At 34.7% G+C, this 16,540-nt stretch overlaps 1 protein-coding gene across 1 annotated transcript; it reads left to right on the forward strand.

The window, feature by feature from the left end:
• Window positions 1-1,340: 1,340 nt before the first annotated feature.
• On the forward strand, window positions 1,341-14,026 carry LOC132553626 (solute carrier family 28 member 3-like). The gene is made up of 11 exons (XM_060217884.1): window positions 1,341-1,478; window positions 2,375-2,718; window positions 2,999-3,152; window positions 5,480-5,671; window positions 6,404-6,565; window positions 7,806-7,931; window positions 8,616-8,746; window positions 9,298-9,481; window positions 9,716-10,018; window positions 10,915-11,095; window positions 13,964-14,026. Exons 1-11 carry the CDS (start codon window positions 1,341-1,343, stop codon window positions 13,987-13,989), a joined length of 1,941 nt encoding a protein of 646 aa, XP_060073867.1. The 3' UTR covers window positions 13,990-14,026.
• Window positions 14,027-16,540: the final 2,514 nt, after the last annotated feature.

The following is a 16,540-nucleotide window of genomic DNA, read 5'->3' on the forward strand; positions in this document are numbered from 1 at the left end:
TGTAAATTGATAACTCCTTGAAAATACTTAGCTTTATATAAGAAACGCACAAAAAACAGGGTCTTATATACTGAAATATTAGAATTGTGCAATTAAGAAAAGTTCACATACAAAACGCAGTATTGGAAAAAATTTGCACTAGAATTTTTCTATATTTCAATTATCAGTATGCATGATTAGCAGACTATAAAATATTTAGGAAAAAAGGTTGTCAAACGAAAAATGCAAAGGTCGACTTTAAAATCAGCCTTTCTGAATTTCGAAATATTTGTCTTCAAAAGAATGCCGATAACTATACGGGATAGAGTATAATGTCGAAAAAAAGGTAATGTTGATATCTACCCAGAATATATACTTTTTAATATATGTCGAAAAACCAGTATGTTTGTTGGTAATCGCTTGGTTTTTTTCCTGGTTTATTTCAATGCGACAGTTGACTTCTTCGCTGAACAGCATGCGTGAGGTCGTCGCAAGCACTCTAGAACATTTAGGGTAAACGATACAATCACGACTACTCAGGTCGATGATACACGATACACAACCCGCTCCGGGTAGGGATCGAACCATGCACCTCAGGTTTTCGCCAGTCAATCGTAGCCCTCACCTAAAATAATCCTATGCTATATGCGTTTGAAATACCTCCTTGTGATATGACGACCAATCTAAGAACTTGACCTACCGCAACTGCAATTCATTAACCCCGAAACGCATTGTTGAACGCTTTCTCGAAAAGTTGGAGAAAATAAAGCCCACCGTTAATTTGTTAATTTGTACGGTTATGGTGGGATTGTCGATGTAGACGTGACGTAGAGGTATGTCAGTCCGGTAGACTTCCTTCAAAAAAAAAAAAAAAAAAAATTAAACAGAAGACCCAAAACTCTAAAGGGTCACCTGAGGTCTAGAGAAATCCTCTCGTTGTTCTTATAACATATGTGATATGCTTTACATAACATAAAAATACATTTGTTGACAAAATAAATAACTTGTGTAACTTAAATTACTTCGTACACTTGATGTCGATATGGAAATTATTTTCCCCATTATTGAAGTAAACGATCATGCAGTTGGATTCTTGGCTATCCCCTTAAGAGACGATATCAGCGAAGTACTCCCGACCTGCGGGAGGGGGTGTCCCATATTTAGTCACCCCTTAAAACATGTATTGGGATACAACACGGATATAATCCCCGCCATCTGCAGGATTCTCACGTTTTATAAATGCATTAACTTGAAGCTATATATCACTTCAAACATTTGAGAAGTGTAAATTACATTCTGATTAAATTTGCAACTTTAATTCGAAGTATCTAATCCCTACACATTTAACAGGAAGCCCCGTCATGGCAGCCGACGGAGTTGAGTTAAGGACCGTGAAGCCCCTGTACCACAAAGGAGACAACGATTCTGCTTATGAGAGTAACGGGGGCAGGGACAACATAGCCTTAGATCTGGGAGATGAGGCCATTGCAGAACAAAAGGTAGGTGAAGGAGAAAATAGAAACACATTCTAGTAAAAACTCGTTCGGAACAGGTTCCCGTGCCATTTCTTACTGTAAATCTAAACGGAAGCTTCCCAATCCAAATTCCTTCATTTGGAATCGGTTGGACACACCCGTCATAACCAAATTATTCTAAATTTTCACGGAGGTTTGCTGAAAAATCCAGCTCATTTGTAAGATGCGTCTAGTGTCAACGTTAAAGTAGAAAAAAAAGAAAAGCAGAAGATATATAAAGATGGAATACATCAGAATTGTTGTTACTTTACAAACTGGAATGTAAAGTTTGTGTACATGTACGGGAAATAAAAATTGCCGGAATGATATAGACATGATGCTACAGTAGGTGACGATGTTATATGGTACATGGTATTGTAGTGTCCCTTATACAAATGGATATTGGCTGTAAGGTGTTTGTCGTTTCTCTTGTTGTTGCTGCCATTTGCAGTTTATAGACAATGTGAATGCAAATGACGTTAAGGAACAACATCATGAACGGAATGTTGAGATCAGGTTTAGCAATCAGATATTTACATTAGGATTTAAATACAGTCAAACCTGTCTATAAAGGCCACTCAAGGAAGCAGAGAAATGTGTCCTTTATACACAGGTGACCTTTGTATAGAGTACTACAAATTGCATTACAAAGGAAATAAAAAGTAGTTTTTTAGACAGATGACCTTTGCATAAAGATGACCTTTAAGACAAGTTTAACTGAATGTTATACCTACATTTTAAACTTATATTCACATAGACAATTCTAATGTCAAAGTTCAAGAAACAAAAGAACCATGGGATAAACGTTCTAACATTATTAACGTTATTTTGATATTTTTGAACTGTATTTAACATCAATTAACTTGTACTATGATTTACAGATTAAGAACGATACAAATGGTGACAATGTCCCAAAGTTTGAGGTTGAAGAGAACACAGGATTTGTCTACCATCTCCAAACGTCTGTGCGAACCACCTACAGTTCAAACAGTGATACGATATGGGCGTGCATTTACGTTATCCTTTTAGTGTTGTACTTCGTCTATTTTGGATTCGCCATGGCTCATGAAAAATTCGGAGACGAGGGTTCAATCCGGCTTCTTGTCTGCACCATTCTTTTTGTTATTGGACTTTGCTGGAATTTCTGTCGTAAGCGTCTTGGAGGTAAAATCAGGATGCCCGATCTCCCATGGGAACCAGAGCGGAAAGAAAAAGTTCTTAAAATGTATGTATAAGACAGATTGACGATCAGTCATCTTAATGCGATTTAAGAAATGTCTTATAGGCTTACCATCGTTGGCAGCAGGCGATTGGTTATTTACAGCTGTCAGTCACATGTAAACTTTTTTAGATACATATGAATTCTAGAAAATGTTAATCGAATGAACACGGAAGATAACATCTTTCAACAAAAAAGTCTTGTTTTGTCAAAACTGACACTTTTGGTTTTATATTTTAGATAATTTCAACGAAATCTCAGTATAATGGTTTTTTTTTTGTTTCAGTGGTTACATCGCACTTGTCGTCGCTGTTGTTCTCTTCATAGTCATCTACATAATTGCTGAAGTTGCAATCAACTCCACCGAGAATCTCATCAGTTTGACAGGACTTGTCTTCTTTGTGTTCGTCTTCTTTATATGTTCTCGAAATCCAGCACAGGTAAATGTTATCACCTAAGACAAAAGTTAAGCACAGGTAAATGTTATCACTTAAGACAGAAGTTAAGCACAGGTAAATGTTATCACCTAAGGCAGAAGTTAAGCACAGGTAAATGTTATCACCTAAGACAGAAGTTAAGCACAGGTAAATGTTATCACCTAAGACAGAAGTTAAGCACAGGTAAATGTTATCACTTAAGACAGAAGTTAAGCACAGGTAAATGTTATCACCTAAGACAGAAGTTAAGCACAGGTAAATGTTATCACCTAAGACAGAAGTTAAGCACAGGTAAATGTTATCACTTAAGACAGAAGTTAAGCACAGGTAAATGTTATCACCTAAGGCAGAAGTTAAGCACAGATAAATGTTATCACCTAAGACAGAAGTTAAGCACAGGTAAATGTTATCACCTAAGACAGAAGTTAAGCACAGGTAAATGTTATCACTTAAGACAGAAGTTAAGCACAGGTAAATGTTATCACCTAAGGCAGAAGTTAAGCACAGGTAAATGTTATCACCTAAGACAGAAGTTAAGCACAGGTAAATGTTATCACCTAAGACAGAAGTTAAGCACAGATAAATGTTATCACCTAAGACAGAAGTTAAGCACAGGTAAATGTTATCACCTAAGACAGAAGTTAAGCACAGGTAAATGTTATCACCTAAGACAGAAGTTAAGCACAGATAAATGTTATCACTTAAGATAGAAATTTAGCACAGGCAAATGTCATATCACTTAATATAGAAGCTTAGCACAGGTAAATGTCATCTCACTTAAGACAGAAATCTAGCACAGGTAAATGTCATATCACTTCAGATAGAAGTTTAGCACAGGTAAATGTTATATCACTTCAGATAGAAGTTTAGCACAGGTAAATGTTATATCACTTCAGATAGAAGTTTAGCACAGGTAAATGTTATATCACTTCAGATAGCAGTTTAGCACAGGTAAATGTTATCACTTAAGATAGAAATTTAGCACAGGCAAATGTCATATAATTTCAGATAGAAATTTAGCACAGGTAAATGTTATATCACTTCAGATAGAAGTTTAGCACAGGTAAATGTTATATCACTTCAGATAGAAGTTAAGCACAGGTAAATGTTATATCACTACAGATAGAAGTTTAGCACAGGTAAATGTTATATCACTTCAGATAGAAGTTTACCACAGGTAAATGTTATATCACTTAAGATAGAAGTTAAGCAAAGGTAAATGTTATATCACTTCAGATAGAAGTTTAGCACAGGTTCATGCTTTCAGTTAAAAGAATCCGACATAGATACGTAACCGTAATTGTCCTTTCTGAGGGTAAAACTCCTGCACATGTTTATACTTTAAAATATAGAAATCAAGCAGAGAGAATGTTACCACTTATCAAATATAGAACTCCGGGACAGTTTCATACTTTGAAACACAGAAATATTACACAGGTAAAAAAATCACATACGGGTGGATGTTATGATCTATGTAACGTCAGAATATGTGCATGTTCTTTAACCCATTACAGTTTAAAGTTAAAACGACAATATAAACAATTAGGTAAGACAAACCACATGAATTTCCACACGACTAGTTCCAAAGTTCTGAATATCTTTATAATTAGCTATGTGAAGCAGTTTTAAACAATATTCAGTATTGATAAATTCATATTTAAAAATGTTATTTATTTGTGTGTCGTGTATACAATATAGAACACAACTCAGTATTGCTGTAGACCAAGTCTGGTAAATAGAGGAAACATCGAAAATCTAAAGCGGCCTTTACAAAGAGATCGGATGAAGAAATGTGACAAGTTCGTAATAGTGTTTAGTAACATTTGCATACAATATACTCTGTAATTTCAAAAGATATTACTATCTATATTTCTGTATTTTTTTACCAGAATTGTCATGCATACGAATTTTGAAATAGTAAGCAAATAATCGCCAGTATTGCTCATCACTAGGAAATATGGCACAGTTAAGACTATTCATATGCCTTTGACCTTCCTCTTGGAATTATCGGATGGAAATTATGAAACTTATTGAATTATAGGAAATACGCCTCCCCGTTAAAAAATTGTATATTTCATCCTATCAATTTAGGTTCTTCTCACTCGCTACTTTTACTCCCAAATGCATACCCTCGGCATTACTGACGAGTCCTAGAAGGAGGAAACGGCTGTCTAATGCGGTCAACTCATTATCTAGCCCTACTGTATCTAATTTTAGATTTTTATTGAAAGGTGCTATTCACTTCCGTGTCCTTTGCACAATCGTCCGAATTATGACGTTTTCAAGAAAGAGTAACCAAATAAAACAGAAAAACATTGATTATCTTTCAGATTAAATGGCGTCCAGTGTTTTGGGGACTGGTCATTCAGTTTTTCTTTGCTCTCCTGATTCTACGATGGCCATTCGGGTATCAAGCGTTCCTATGGCTGGGTGCTCGCGTGTCCGAGTTCCTCGCCTACTCCGACAAAGGTGCCATCTTCGTGTTTGGGAGTACATACACAGATCATTTTTTCGCTTTTAAGGCAAGTAAATTGGAGGTTCATATAAAAAAAAATTTGATTGTGTTTCTATTGCCAGTCATCTGTTTAGCATGAACTATGAGTGTCGTACAGTTGGTATTGTTCCAGCCACACTTAATATCAACAACCTACATGTTGTTGTATCAAATGCAGTTCTTTATACCAAACATAGATTTCATTCGCATTATACCAAGTGAGATATTTCACCACCTGTTAATGACATAGCCTTATATATATACGTGTTCAATTCTTTTATTAGCAATTGATTGTTATAATTCCTGTTGCTAGAGTGTAATTTAATTCCACTTAATGTAAAGATTATCATATGCATGGTGTGCTGGGGCCGCGGTGGCCTTGTAGTCCCAGTGGGTAAGGCGTCTAACCGTCCTTATCACTTGCCATCCACCTCTGGGTTACGGGTTCGAAGCTTATGTTGGGCAGTCCGAGTTGTACTGGCCACTGGTTGGTGGATTTTCTCCGGCTTTCTCCAACACTCAAACCTGGCACGTCCTTATATGGCTTTGGCATTTAAAAAACCCATAAAATAACAATAAACCAAACCACGTTGTTATATTTGGCATCAATAACGGGGTTTGAAAACCACCAAAAAAAAAGATGATAAGATACACATTTTTACACCCATTGGTGAAAACGCGAAAAAATGAACCATCTAAAAAAATGGTCGTATCATACAAGTATTTAAGAATATTCTATGGGCTCTCGTTATTATCACAGGTGTTGACGGTGATCGTGTTCTTCAGCACGGCGGTGTCTGTGCTCTATTATATTGGAGTGATGCAGTTTATCATTCGGTATCTGGCCCGTTTTATGTCCTGGTCTATGGGAACCTCACCTACCGAGTCCCTTAACGCCGCCGGTAACATCTTCATCGGACAGGTAAGTTACGATGTGGCATCGTCATCTAACAGGAAAAATATCATCGTCATCAAATACATACTTTATCTATGTTGTGAGTGTAATGTTATAACAATGAAACACGCAATATTTATGCAGGTTTTGTGCATCGATTTGATTGGTTCTAGGAGAAAAAAAGACCAATCATAGTCTGACATGTTCGTTTAGAAAATTACTCAGGAGCGACACCAAACTTAAAACCCATTGCGTTACACCGCTATGCAACCTCGAAATTCATTTGGTGTAAATCAATGGCTCAAATTTGTGTTTCGTCTTGTCCACAATGTGTTGCACTCGGAACTTTCAATTTTGCCATTACATACATGTCCAAGGGGTGCAGAGAGCGAAAGTGATCGTAACCCCTGAAGTATCGAGGATGGATGTTGAAATGTTGTGATAGCTTCACTGAAGATTACGCCCACCGTTATCAATACCTTTGTTCTCTGTCAACACATTAATGTTGTTACACTTTAAAATCGTAGCATTCAACACCGAACATAGTAGACAATGTGTTTTGTTCTTTTGGATAAATCGGCATCAGGTTTTGATGCGACAAACTAGCGATCATCATCATCATCATCATCATCATCATCATCATCATCATCATCATCATCATCATCATCATCATCATCATCAAAACTTATTTCCTTCTTAAGGAAATATCATATTTTTAAAAACAACCAAGAAAACTTAAAGTTCAGGCACACGAAGTGTACATTCATTGAGCTTCAATACTCTAAACGAACATTTGAAGGAGAGGGCGTGGCACTGACAACATGCAATGCTGCCTTCATTAAGAAGATTTTCAATACGGAGCCATCCTGGAACTGGAAACCCGATATTTCACCAAACAAAGTATAAGTGATAAAACTTTTACCTATACTTTGATTGGAGAAATCTCGGATTTCCAGTTCCAGGATGGAAGATTGTGTAAGCAGTAGCTCGTTTATCTTGGTATCAACTGACATCATTCTGAGGACGCATACTTCATACAAGTCTGAATTGCTGAACCATAATTTCCAAATGGTTGATAACCTCTGCTAATTTACAACTAAAAATTAAGGCCTATGTGGCCACATCCTTGTTTGTTTATGCTTGGCATGGTAAGTGATATTTTCTGCATGTAAATACCTGTAAGGATTCTTTAAAATTCATCTTTATTCATTTATTTTACATCTGTTTTCAACAATATATCTTAAAAAAAAGACCATATCTATTTCAGAGCGAGGCTCCATTGCTCATTCGACCTTTCCTGAAGGACATGACCAATTCAGAATTACATGCAGTTTTGACTGGAGGGTTCGCCACAATAGCTGGAAGTGTCATGGCTGCGTACATTGCTATTGATGTGAGGTCGTCTTTCAGTTGTGATATCCCGAATATATAACTCTACGTAAAATGTATTTCATTGTCAAATTATCATTTCGTAAAGTTTAAACAGATTATAGGAATATAGGTTAAATAAATTCGTTCTTACGTTTTATGATTATTATTACTATAATATCCTGGTCGATCCATTTTTGTATTTCATTATTCACGAGGAAGACATTATCTTTGATGTTTTACAGATGAACACTACTATTTAAATAATCACACATTATTCTGCAGAGTTTGACCACTTTCGTCCTAAATAGAACATTCTTGAGATTTGAAATTTAATTCAGATTCTCGTCAAAAGAGACATTTACTCATTCCGAAAATCATTAGTATTCTTTATGGTTTCGTTGTAATGAACTCGCTTCTCATTTAGAGAACGTTGCATTCCTTACTTGCATTAACCTGTATTTGCATGGTGGGTATCGTCGATGAAGCGGAATACGCTTTCCCATCTTCTTGTCATCGACTATTATTTTCCGTTTACTTTTTATGAATCGGTGTTTAAATCGTTGCTTTGTTAATATTCTGCATTCATTTTATCGATTTTTAATCTGATTTACGATTTTGTTGACATTCTCCGTAATGTCCCGTTGTTTTCCAATATGCATGCATATTAATAATTACTAATAATTTCAATTTTACTCTTGTAATACAGGTGCCCGCTAACCATCTCCTCTCTGCCTCTGTCATGTCTGCTCCAGCTGCCCTAGCAATGTCGAAATTAATATGTCCGGAGACTGAGGGAAGCAAGTCTGACCCCAAGAAGGTGTATAACATGGAACAGGGGTCAGTATTGCTACAACAATCGGTGCAATATTCGCTGGTTACGATGGTATTTTTTTCTCTTCTAAACGTAATTTTATTATTGAGTATCGATTACCGTAAATGAATGAAAAAATGTAATCACAGTCACAGCTGCTGCTGTCTGTTATGTCCATATGTGTAATGGTATCTTGCGGATTTGTGATTGGCACACGGTTCCCATAGGCTTCATTGTGACGTCAAAACTTTGTGGTATAACAGACTTTGACGTCATCAAAGAAGGCGATCTTTGCACCCGTTTGGATTTTATATCATTTTGATAAAATGCTAAAATACAGCTACAGTTCAATTATGTAGTACAAAAAATCTTCAATCAATTTTAATTGAATTTGAAATTCATGAAACTTGTCATGAATTTATTTGAGGCTCGCTAAACTCTCATCTTATAGAACACAAATAAAATGGGAATTTAATGGAAAGGTAGTTTTAATGGTGTAACAATATATTAAAAATGGAAATGACTGGTTTGAATTATTTGAATCACAAAACATGTTTATATTTATTTTTATTGACAGTCCCGAAAGAAATGTTATCGAGGCTGCTTCAAATGGTGCGTCCCAATCCATCAAGTTAATAGCCAACATTGCCGCCAACCTGATCGCTTTTATTGCAGTTTTAGAGTTTGTTAATGCTACGCTTGATTGGTTTGGGTCACGAGTAGGACTTGAGGAACCCGATTTTGAAAGATTAACATTTCAAGTAAGTTTTTTTTTCTTTTTCCAAACTGTGGTTTTATCTATAGTTAATAATAGTTATAATAATAATTGTTCAGGATTGACTGATAAGATTTGACAGAAAAAAAACTTTTGGTTATGCCATGATTTCCATGAAAAATATTAAATTTCTGCTTTTAAACAAAAACTGGAATATTTTAATCACAAAAAAAATCGTTACGATAATAACTCTAAATTGTCTGATGTTTATGCTTCACAGTTTATCTGTTCCTATGTTTTCTACCCTATCGCCGCCATGATGGGAGTCCCGGTTGGGCATGACTGTAGAAAGGTTGCCGAGTTGATAGGCATCAAAACCTTTCTTAACGAGTTCGTGGCCTATGGAGAACTATCTGTTTACGTTAATAACGCCAAGAATCTAACCTGGTACGAGGGACTTAACGGTACCACCACTGTCACCAAGATGTGGGGCGAGGTGAACCATACAGGGGCGTGGCACTACGACAAATGGGATATCGTTTATGAAGATATGAACATTACCCTCACTAAAGGAATACTATCGGTAAAATTGATTGATTGATTGATTGATTGATTAATTGTTTGTTTGATTGATTGATTGATTGATTGATTGATTGATTGATTGTTTGTTTGTTTGTTTGTTTGATTGTTTGATTGTTTGATTGATTGATTGATTGATTAATTGTTTGTTTGATTGTTTGATTAATTGTTTGTTTGATTGTTTGATTGATTGTTTGTTTGATTGTTTGATTGATTGAATGATTGATTGAATGATTGATTGGTTGATTGGTTGATTGATTGATTGATTGAATGATTGATTGATTGATTGATTGATTGTTTGTTTGATTGTTTGATTGATTGAATGTTTGTTTGATTGATTGAATGATTGATTGATTGATTGATTGATTGATTGAATGATTGATTGATTGATTGATTGATTGAATGATTGATTGATTGATTAAATGATTGATTGATTGATTGATTGATTGATTGATTGATTGATTGATTGATTGATTGATTGATTGATCGATGGATCGATCGATTGATTATGTACACTATACATACTGAAACCACATGTTACATCAGAAGTGCATCTTTGTCTATCTTTATATTATACTACTACGTTCATATATAAACATCGCGCTTTGTAGTTGTATGTTGAATGTTCAATGAGAAGATCTGCATATGTTGTAATTGTCCTATAATGGATAACTTGTTTCCATGCTATATGATTACGAATTCACTATCATAAAATTCAAAGATCTTCAAATGGTTTTTCTTTGGATGTCAAAATAATGATTTTTGTTAATGTAAACTTTTTAATCATAGGAGTGAAAAAAATGTCTGCAGGAATTTTCTTAAATATGGCACAAAAATTAAATCAGCTAAATATTTGTGTACAATGTTTTCGTACAGTTGTATTTTTTATTGTATTTACAGGATAGAGCCGTTGTTATATCTACATATGCACTTTGTGGCTTTTCTAATATCGCCTCGATGGGAATAATGCTTGGAGCGCTAGGAGCCATGGCGCCCTCTAGGAAGTCGGACCTCTCCAAACTGGTGGTGACAGCAATGATCGCTGGGAATGTGGCGTGTTTTATGACAGCAAGTATTGCAGGTAGATAGTTCTCTCGCATTTCACAGGTGTTTTTGTCTTTAATAGATATGTAAAGTTGATAGTGTCAAACCTGTTAGAATACATCGCATGGAGAACGCATTTAAGAGGAGCGAGCTAGTCATTTCATCAATTCTTCAGTCCCTGTATTGAATAATCGAATAGTACAGAAGTGGTCGGGTGGCCCAGTGATGGTGCACTTGCCTATCACCTAGGCGCCGGGGGGGCGATTCTCGGAACGGAAAACATATCCGGTCACCTGCTCGATCACGAGGGTTTTCCTGGGTAATACGGTTTCTTCCTCCGTGAGACCCCTCGCACGCGCCCAACCGGGCTAACAAAAATACTGAACATCAGCTTTTAAGCTTGTTTCGCAACTGACGTAAAATATATATTGTTTACGTTTATAGACAGTGCACAAACAAATATCTAATCACCTCTGTGTCTTGTAGACAGAGATATCTTGAACAAGGTGAAATGTATCTAACGATAATTACAAGACACTGTCGATATAATGTTATCTATCTACTTTCAACAGTAAAAATTGGTTATTTAGTTTCTGTTTGTTAAATATTAAATATAGCACTTGTAGATTTCATTCATTGTAATGGCATTGATGTCCTATGGAATCTGTAAAAATATTATGAATTTATCTACCTGTGACATAGTTACGCTGCATCGATGTTGTTTTAGACTTAAAGCCTGTTATTTGATTTTTCCAAGTCAAAGACATTGTTATGTAATGTAATCTTTTGTAGAACAGTTAAATAGCGGACTAATAAGACAAAATCCATTTAAATCTTATATCGTTATCAGGAGTACATTCTGTTCTTCCACTTTCAAGTTTCAGTTGTTTCAAATATTTCTTCGAAACGCTATATTTAAAATCTGATTATTCGTATCCTGTATTTTTTTGATAGGATTAAGATACGTTCTTATTTCATGTTAATGTTTCTTTTTAACTATTATCCTTAAAAAAATTACTGAAATCAGGTAAATGAACCACGCGCATTTAAATCAGTCACTATTACCAACCATACACACTAACTCTTGATCCTTTTCAGTAACATAGTGGAGTATTTTCGGTATCATCGGGTTTTTCTATCTCCCTATCTCAGCTAATGGTGTCGGAGATCTTTTGCCTTCTCGAAAACAAGATAATAGTTCAGTTATTTTAGTTTTCTGTCATTTTCTGACTGTGCTATTGCAGTTGTCTACCTTGTGTCACATTTCGAATACAATCGCCACAAGGCCTTTTCGGAACACCTCGTTCTATTAGGAATGAGGTGATCCAAATGAAGTTAACGAATTTATTACACCAATGTGAAATTAAAAGAATATATTTCAAAAACTTAATGTGCTTTTAATACATATGGTATCTGTATTGTTACTTTTAGATGATATAGCGATAAGGGAGTAGTGTCGAGCTGAGGGTCTCGCCAACATTTTACTTAAAGTTTTTGGTTTGTTTTAAAGTATGAAGAATGTCATCTCCTGTAATTCTTCATTAAAACCCTACTGTGATCACACGCAAACTTTTGTGGTGAAAACGAGTATCATATCTGCAAATTTACTTACCACTTTGGCGAAAACGTATATGATATTTGGAGACTTACTAAATGTCATGGTGATTTCGAGTATTATATCTAGAGATTAACTGACCACCATGGTGATTGCGAGTATTTTATTTAGAGATTAACTGATCACCATGGTGATTGCGAGTATTTTATTTAGAGATTAACTGATCACCATGGTGATTGCGAGTATTATATTTAGAGATTAACTGATCACCATGGTGATTGCGAGTATTTTATTTAGAGATTAACTGATCACCATGGTGATTGCGAGTATTTTATTTAGAGATTAACTGATCACCATGGTGATTGCGAGTATTTTATTTAGAGATTAACTGATCACCATGGTGATTGCGAGTATTATATCTAGAGATTAACTGATCACCATGGTGATTGCGAGTATTATATTTAGAGATTAACTGATCACCATGGTGATTGCGAGTATTATATCTAGAGATTAACTGACCACCATGGTGATTGCGAGTATTATATTTAGAGATTAACTGATCACCATGGTGATTGCGAGTATTATATCTAGAGATTAACTGATCACCATGGTGATTGCGAGTATTATATCTAGAGATTAACTGACCACCATGGTGATTGCGAGTATTATATCTAGAGATTAACTGATCACCATGGTGATTGCGAGTATTTTATTTAGAGATTAACTGATCACCATGGTGATTGCGAGTATTATATTTAGAGATTAACTGATCACCATGGTGATTGCGAGTATTATATTTAGAGATTAACTGACCACCATGGTGATTGCGAGTATTTTATTTAGAGATTAACTGACCACCATGGTGATTGCATGGTGATTGCGAGTATTATATTTAGAGATTAACTGATCACCATGGTGATTGCGAGTATTATATCTAGAGATTAACTGATCACCATGGTGATTGCGAGTATTTTATTTAGAGATTAACTGATCACCATGGTGATTGCGAGTATTTTATTTAGAGATTAACTGACCACCATGGTGATTGCGAGTATTATATCTAGAGATTAACTGATCACCATGGTGATTGCGAGTATTTTATTTAGAGATTAACTGATCACCATGGTGATTGCGAGTATTTTATTTAGAGATTAACTGATCACCATGGTGATTGCGAGTATTTTATTTAGAGATTAACTGATCACCATGGTGATTGCGAGTATTATATTTAGAGATTAACTGACCACCATGGTGATTGCGAGTATTATATTTAGAGATTAACTGATCACCATGGTGATTGCGAGTATTATATTTAGAGATATTTGCACCTTATCTCTTGAAATATTTCAGGACTATTCTACGATGGAGGAAAGTGATGCTGTCGACAAGGTCAAGAATGGTAATTAATTGGACGACCATTTTGAAGAACTATTATCTTGTTAAAATATGGGATCTAAATTTTATTCTGTGGGTCGATAATGTATGTGATAATATATGTTATGTAAATAATAGTTAACATTTTATCAAAAACCAATAAATCCTACATTCAATATTTAAGAGGTGTTTGATATATATTTTGACCATTTTATAAAGTTAGTCACTTGCTCAAATCTGTGCAACTATGTTGTCATTTTATATAGAAATGTAATGAAAATGAAAATGAAAAAATAAAGCAACTTTTTCTTATATACACTTTCAATGGCATAGAGTATAAATATATATAGAACATTTTACCTATTTTTATTTCCATTATGTCTTATTATGTGGAGATAAGATATGAAAGACATTTGGCAACAAGTCCCGTTTATACACATTCTTTTTGGGTATATGACTTAAAATTGTATATTTATTTCAGTGTAAGTCTGTCTTTAGCTCCTTAAATGTGCCTGCGTATTTTTCAGTTTCACATTTTGAGCATTTCTTAAATTGCATTTCAATTTTTAAACGATGTCAAAATGAATCCGTTATATAATGTACATAAATGTTTAATCAGGGAAGTGTATTTTTTGAGCATTTTTACATATGTTTAAACATTTTTTAAAAAATTTACAATGTGTTCAGTTTGGACTCATACGTTTGGTATGTTAGATTAAGTAAGTTTAAATCTGATTTACCTGTACCATTGTTGAATGAAGAGTTATTCCAAACGTTGATTACATTGATACAGATTAATTCAAAGTGTCTGTGAACGTCAATTTTCACATGTGTAAGATGTTTTCTAGAATTCTATACTGTACATTTTATCAGTGTTTCCATTTCGTTCGATTCATTCCTGAAGATCGATAATGACCATTGGTCGAATTCTATACATATCTTTTTCTACCATTCTAATGTGACTGTGAACATTTATTCTTACTGCATTCACATGTATCAATATTGACGTCATGCAGTAGAAACCATATCATGTTATACTCTGCCAAAACAGCATGCTGGACATTCTTAATTCTTGAAATCTCTCGAACTTCAATTTCGGCCAAGCTCGCACTTTTTTATTAATCGGTGCTACACACTGAAACAGAGATGCATTCTATCCAATTTCGAGGAGAGTATTTAACTCTACTCTTCGATAATTATAAGAATCGTCTCCAAGAATTTGCAATATGTTTGTGAAAGAAAACCTTATCATTTGGTAAACCCTATTAAAGAATGTATAAGGTACCGACTGTTTGAATTAACGAATGTAGGACTTAATATAACTACATTACAACTATGATTAAATCAATAGCTTTTGTTATTTTCAGAAACGAATTACTGAAAATGATTGATTTATGTCATTTACAGTTTTATTTGATATAAATTAGAATTACTGAATGTAACGCTTAAACAAGATAATATAAAAGCACTTTTCGAGTATTAAAAAACACTTAAAAGGGACACATGAAGGACACTCGATTGTGATAAATCAAAATGTTGTAATTCAGATGTCCATTACTCCAAAACACCAAAAGTCAATTACGTTGTAATTAACTCTATATGTAGATTTATACCTGACTGTTTGATATAGACAATTGTAAAATTCATTTCTGTACAACATCGACTTAATCAGATATTAACCATGTCGTTTTACACATGTATGCATTTTATTTCATACATAATTTTAAATAAATATATTTTAACATATATCGTTGTCCAATAATGTTTCCCTATACTTCGGAAATATTTCATCACCCTAAAAACTTGAAAACATGCCGGCCTCAAAAAATAAGCAAAAAGTGAAAATAAGCATACAGGTTCTTACCGCAATATGCCTGAATTTGCTTACTATTAACAAAAATAAGCCACATTTTATTTTCGAGTTTTTAGGGTATTGTGATTGGTACACATCATGTAAAGACTTTGGTGTTTCAATACCAGTATTTGTAGCTGCTGCATGTCGAATGGCATCGTTATTCGTTGGAGTTCACTTGAGAACTGAACGTTATTTGAATTGACCAAGATTTACAAAGTAAATGTCTTCAATGAAGCATCAGACGCTAACACTTTCAGAACAACTGTTCTTTTTGTCAAGGGTTTCCGTGTAAAGGAGGAGTGCCGGCACAGTGTGGGCCTTCTGGTGGCCATGACGAATACTTTTTATTTTTTGTCTATTAAAAACTTGAGGTCAGGCGGTAATGACATGACATTAATCTAAGGTCAGAAGGCCCAAACTGGCACTCCTTTGTCTTTTGTTCATATCTAATGTGTGTTTAAATTACGGTTTCGTTAACATGTTGTCATTTTCTTGTTGAAGTATCTGATGAAGTTAGGCGTGAGATGATACCTCTTTGAACAATGCTAAAGGCTCTAGCATATGGCAAATAGTAAACCATTCAGGGTAGTATGATGGCAATTTTGAAAGGAAGTAAAACGGTGTAAAATGGAAAAAAAAAATTAATACGAGGAAAACCCTACGTTTAACGGATATGTTTTTGAAGGAAAATTGAGATT

Source organism: Ylistrum balloti, unplaced genomic scaffold, assembly GCF_031769215.1.
Source record: "Ylistrum balloti isolate Yb309-2 unplaced genomic scaffold, AGI_CSIRO_Ybal_v1 Utg370342, whole genome shotgun sequence".
NCBI classification, from domain to species: domain Eukaryota; kingdom Metazoa; phylum Mollusca; class Bivalvia; order Pectinida; family Pectinidae; genus Ylistrum; species Ylistrum balloti.

Bases quoted from the DNA above. Each gene is read 5' to 3' on its own strand.
- LOC132553626 (XM_060217884.1), top strand. From the start codon at position 1,341: ATGGCAGCCGACGGAGTTGAGTTAAGGACCGTGAAGCCCCTGTACCAC. The intron at 1,479-2,374 runs GTAGGTGAAGGA...TATGATTTACAG, and splicing joins AGGCCATTGCAGAACAAAAG to ATTAAGAACGATACAAATGG. The intron at 11,096-13,963 runs GTAGATAGTTCT...GAAATATTTCAG, and splicing joins TATGACAGCAAGTATTGCAG to GACTATTCTACGATGGAGGA.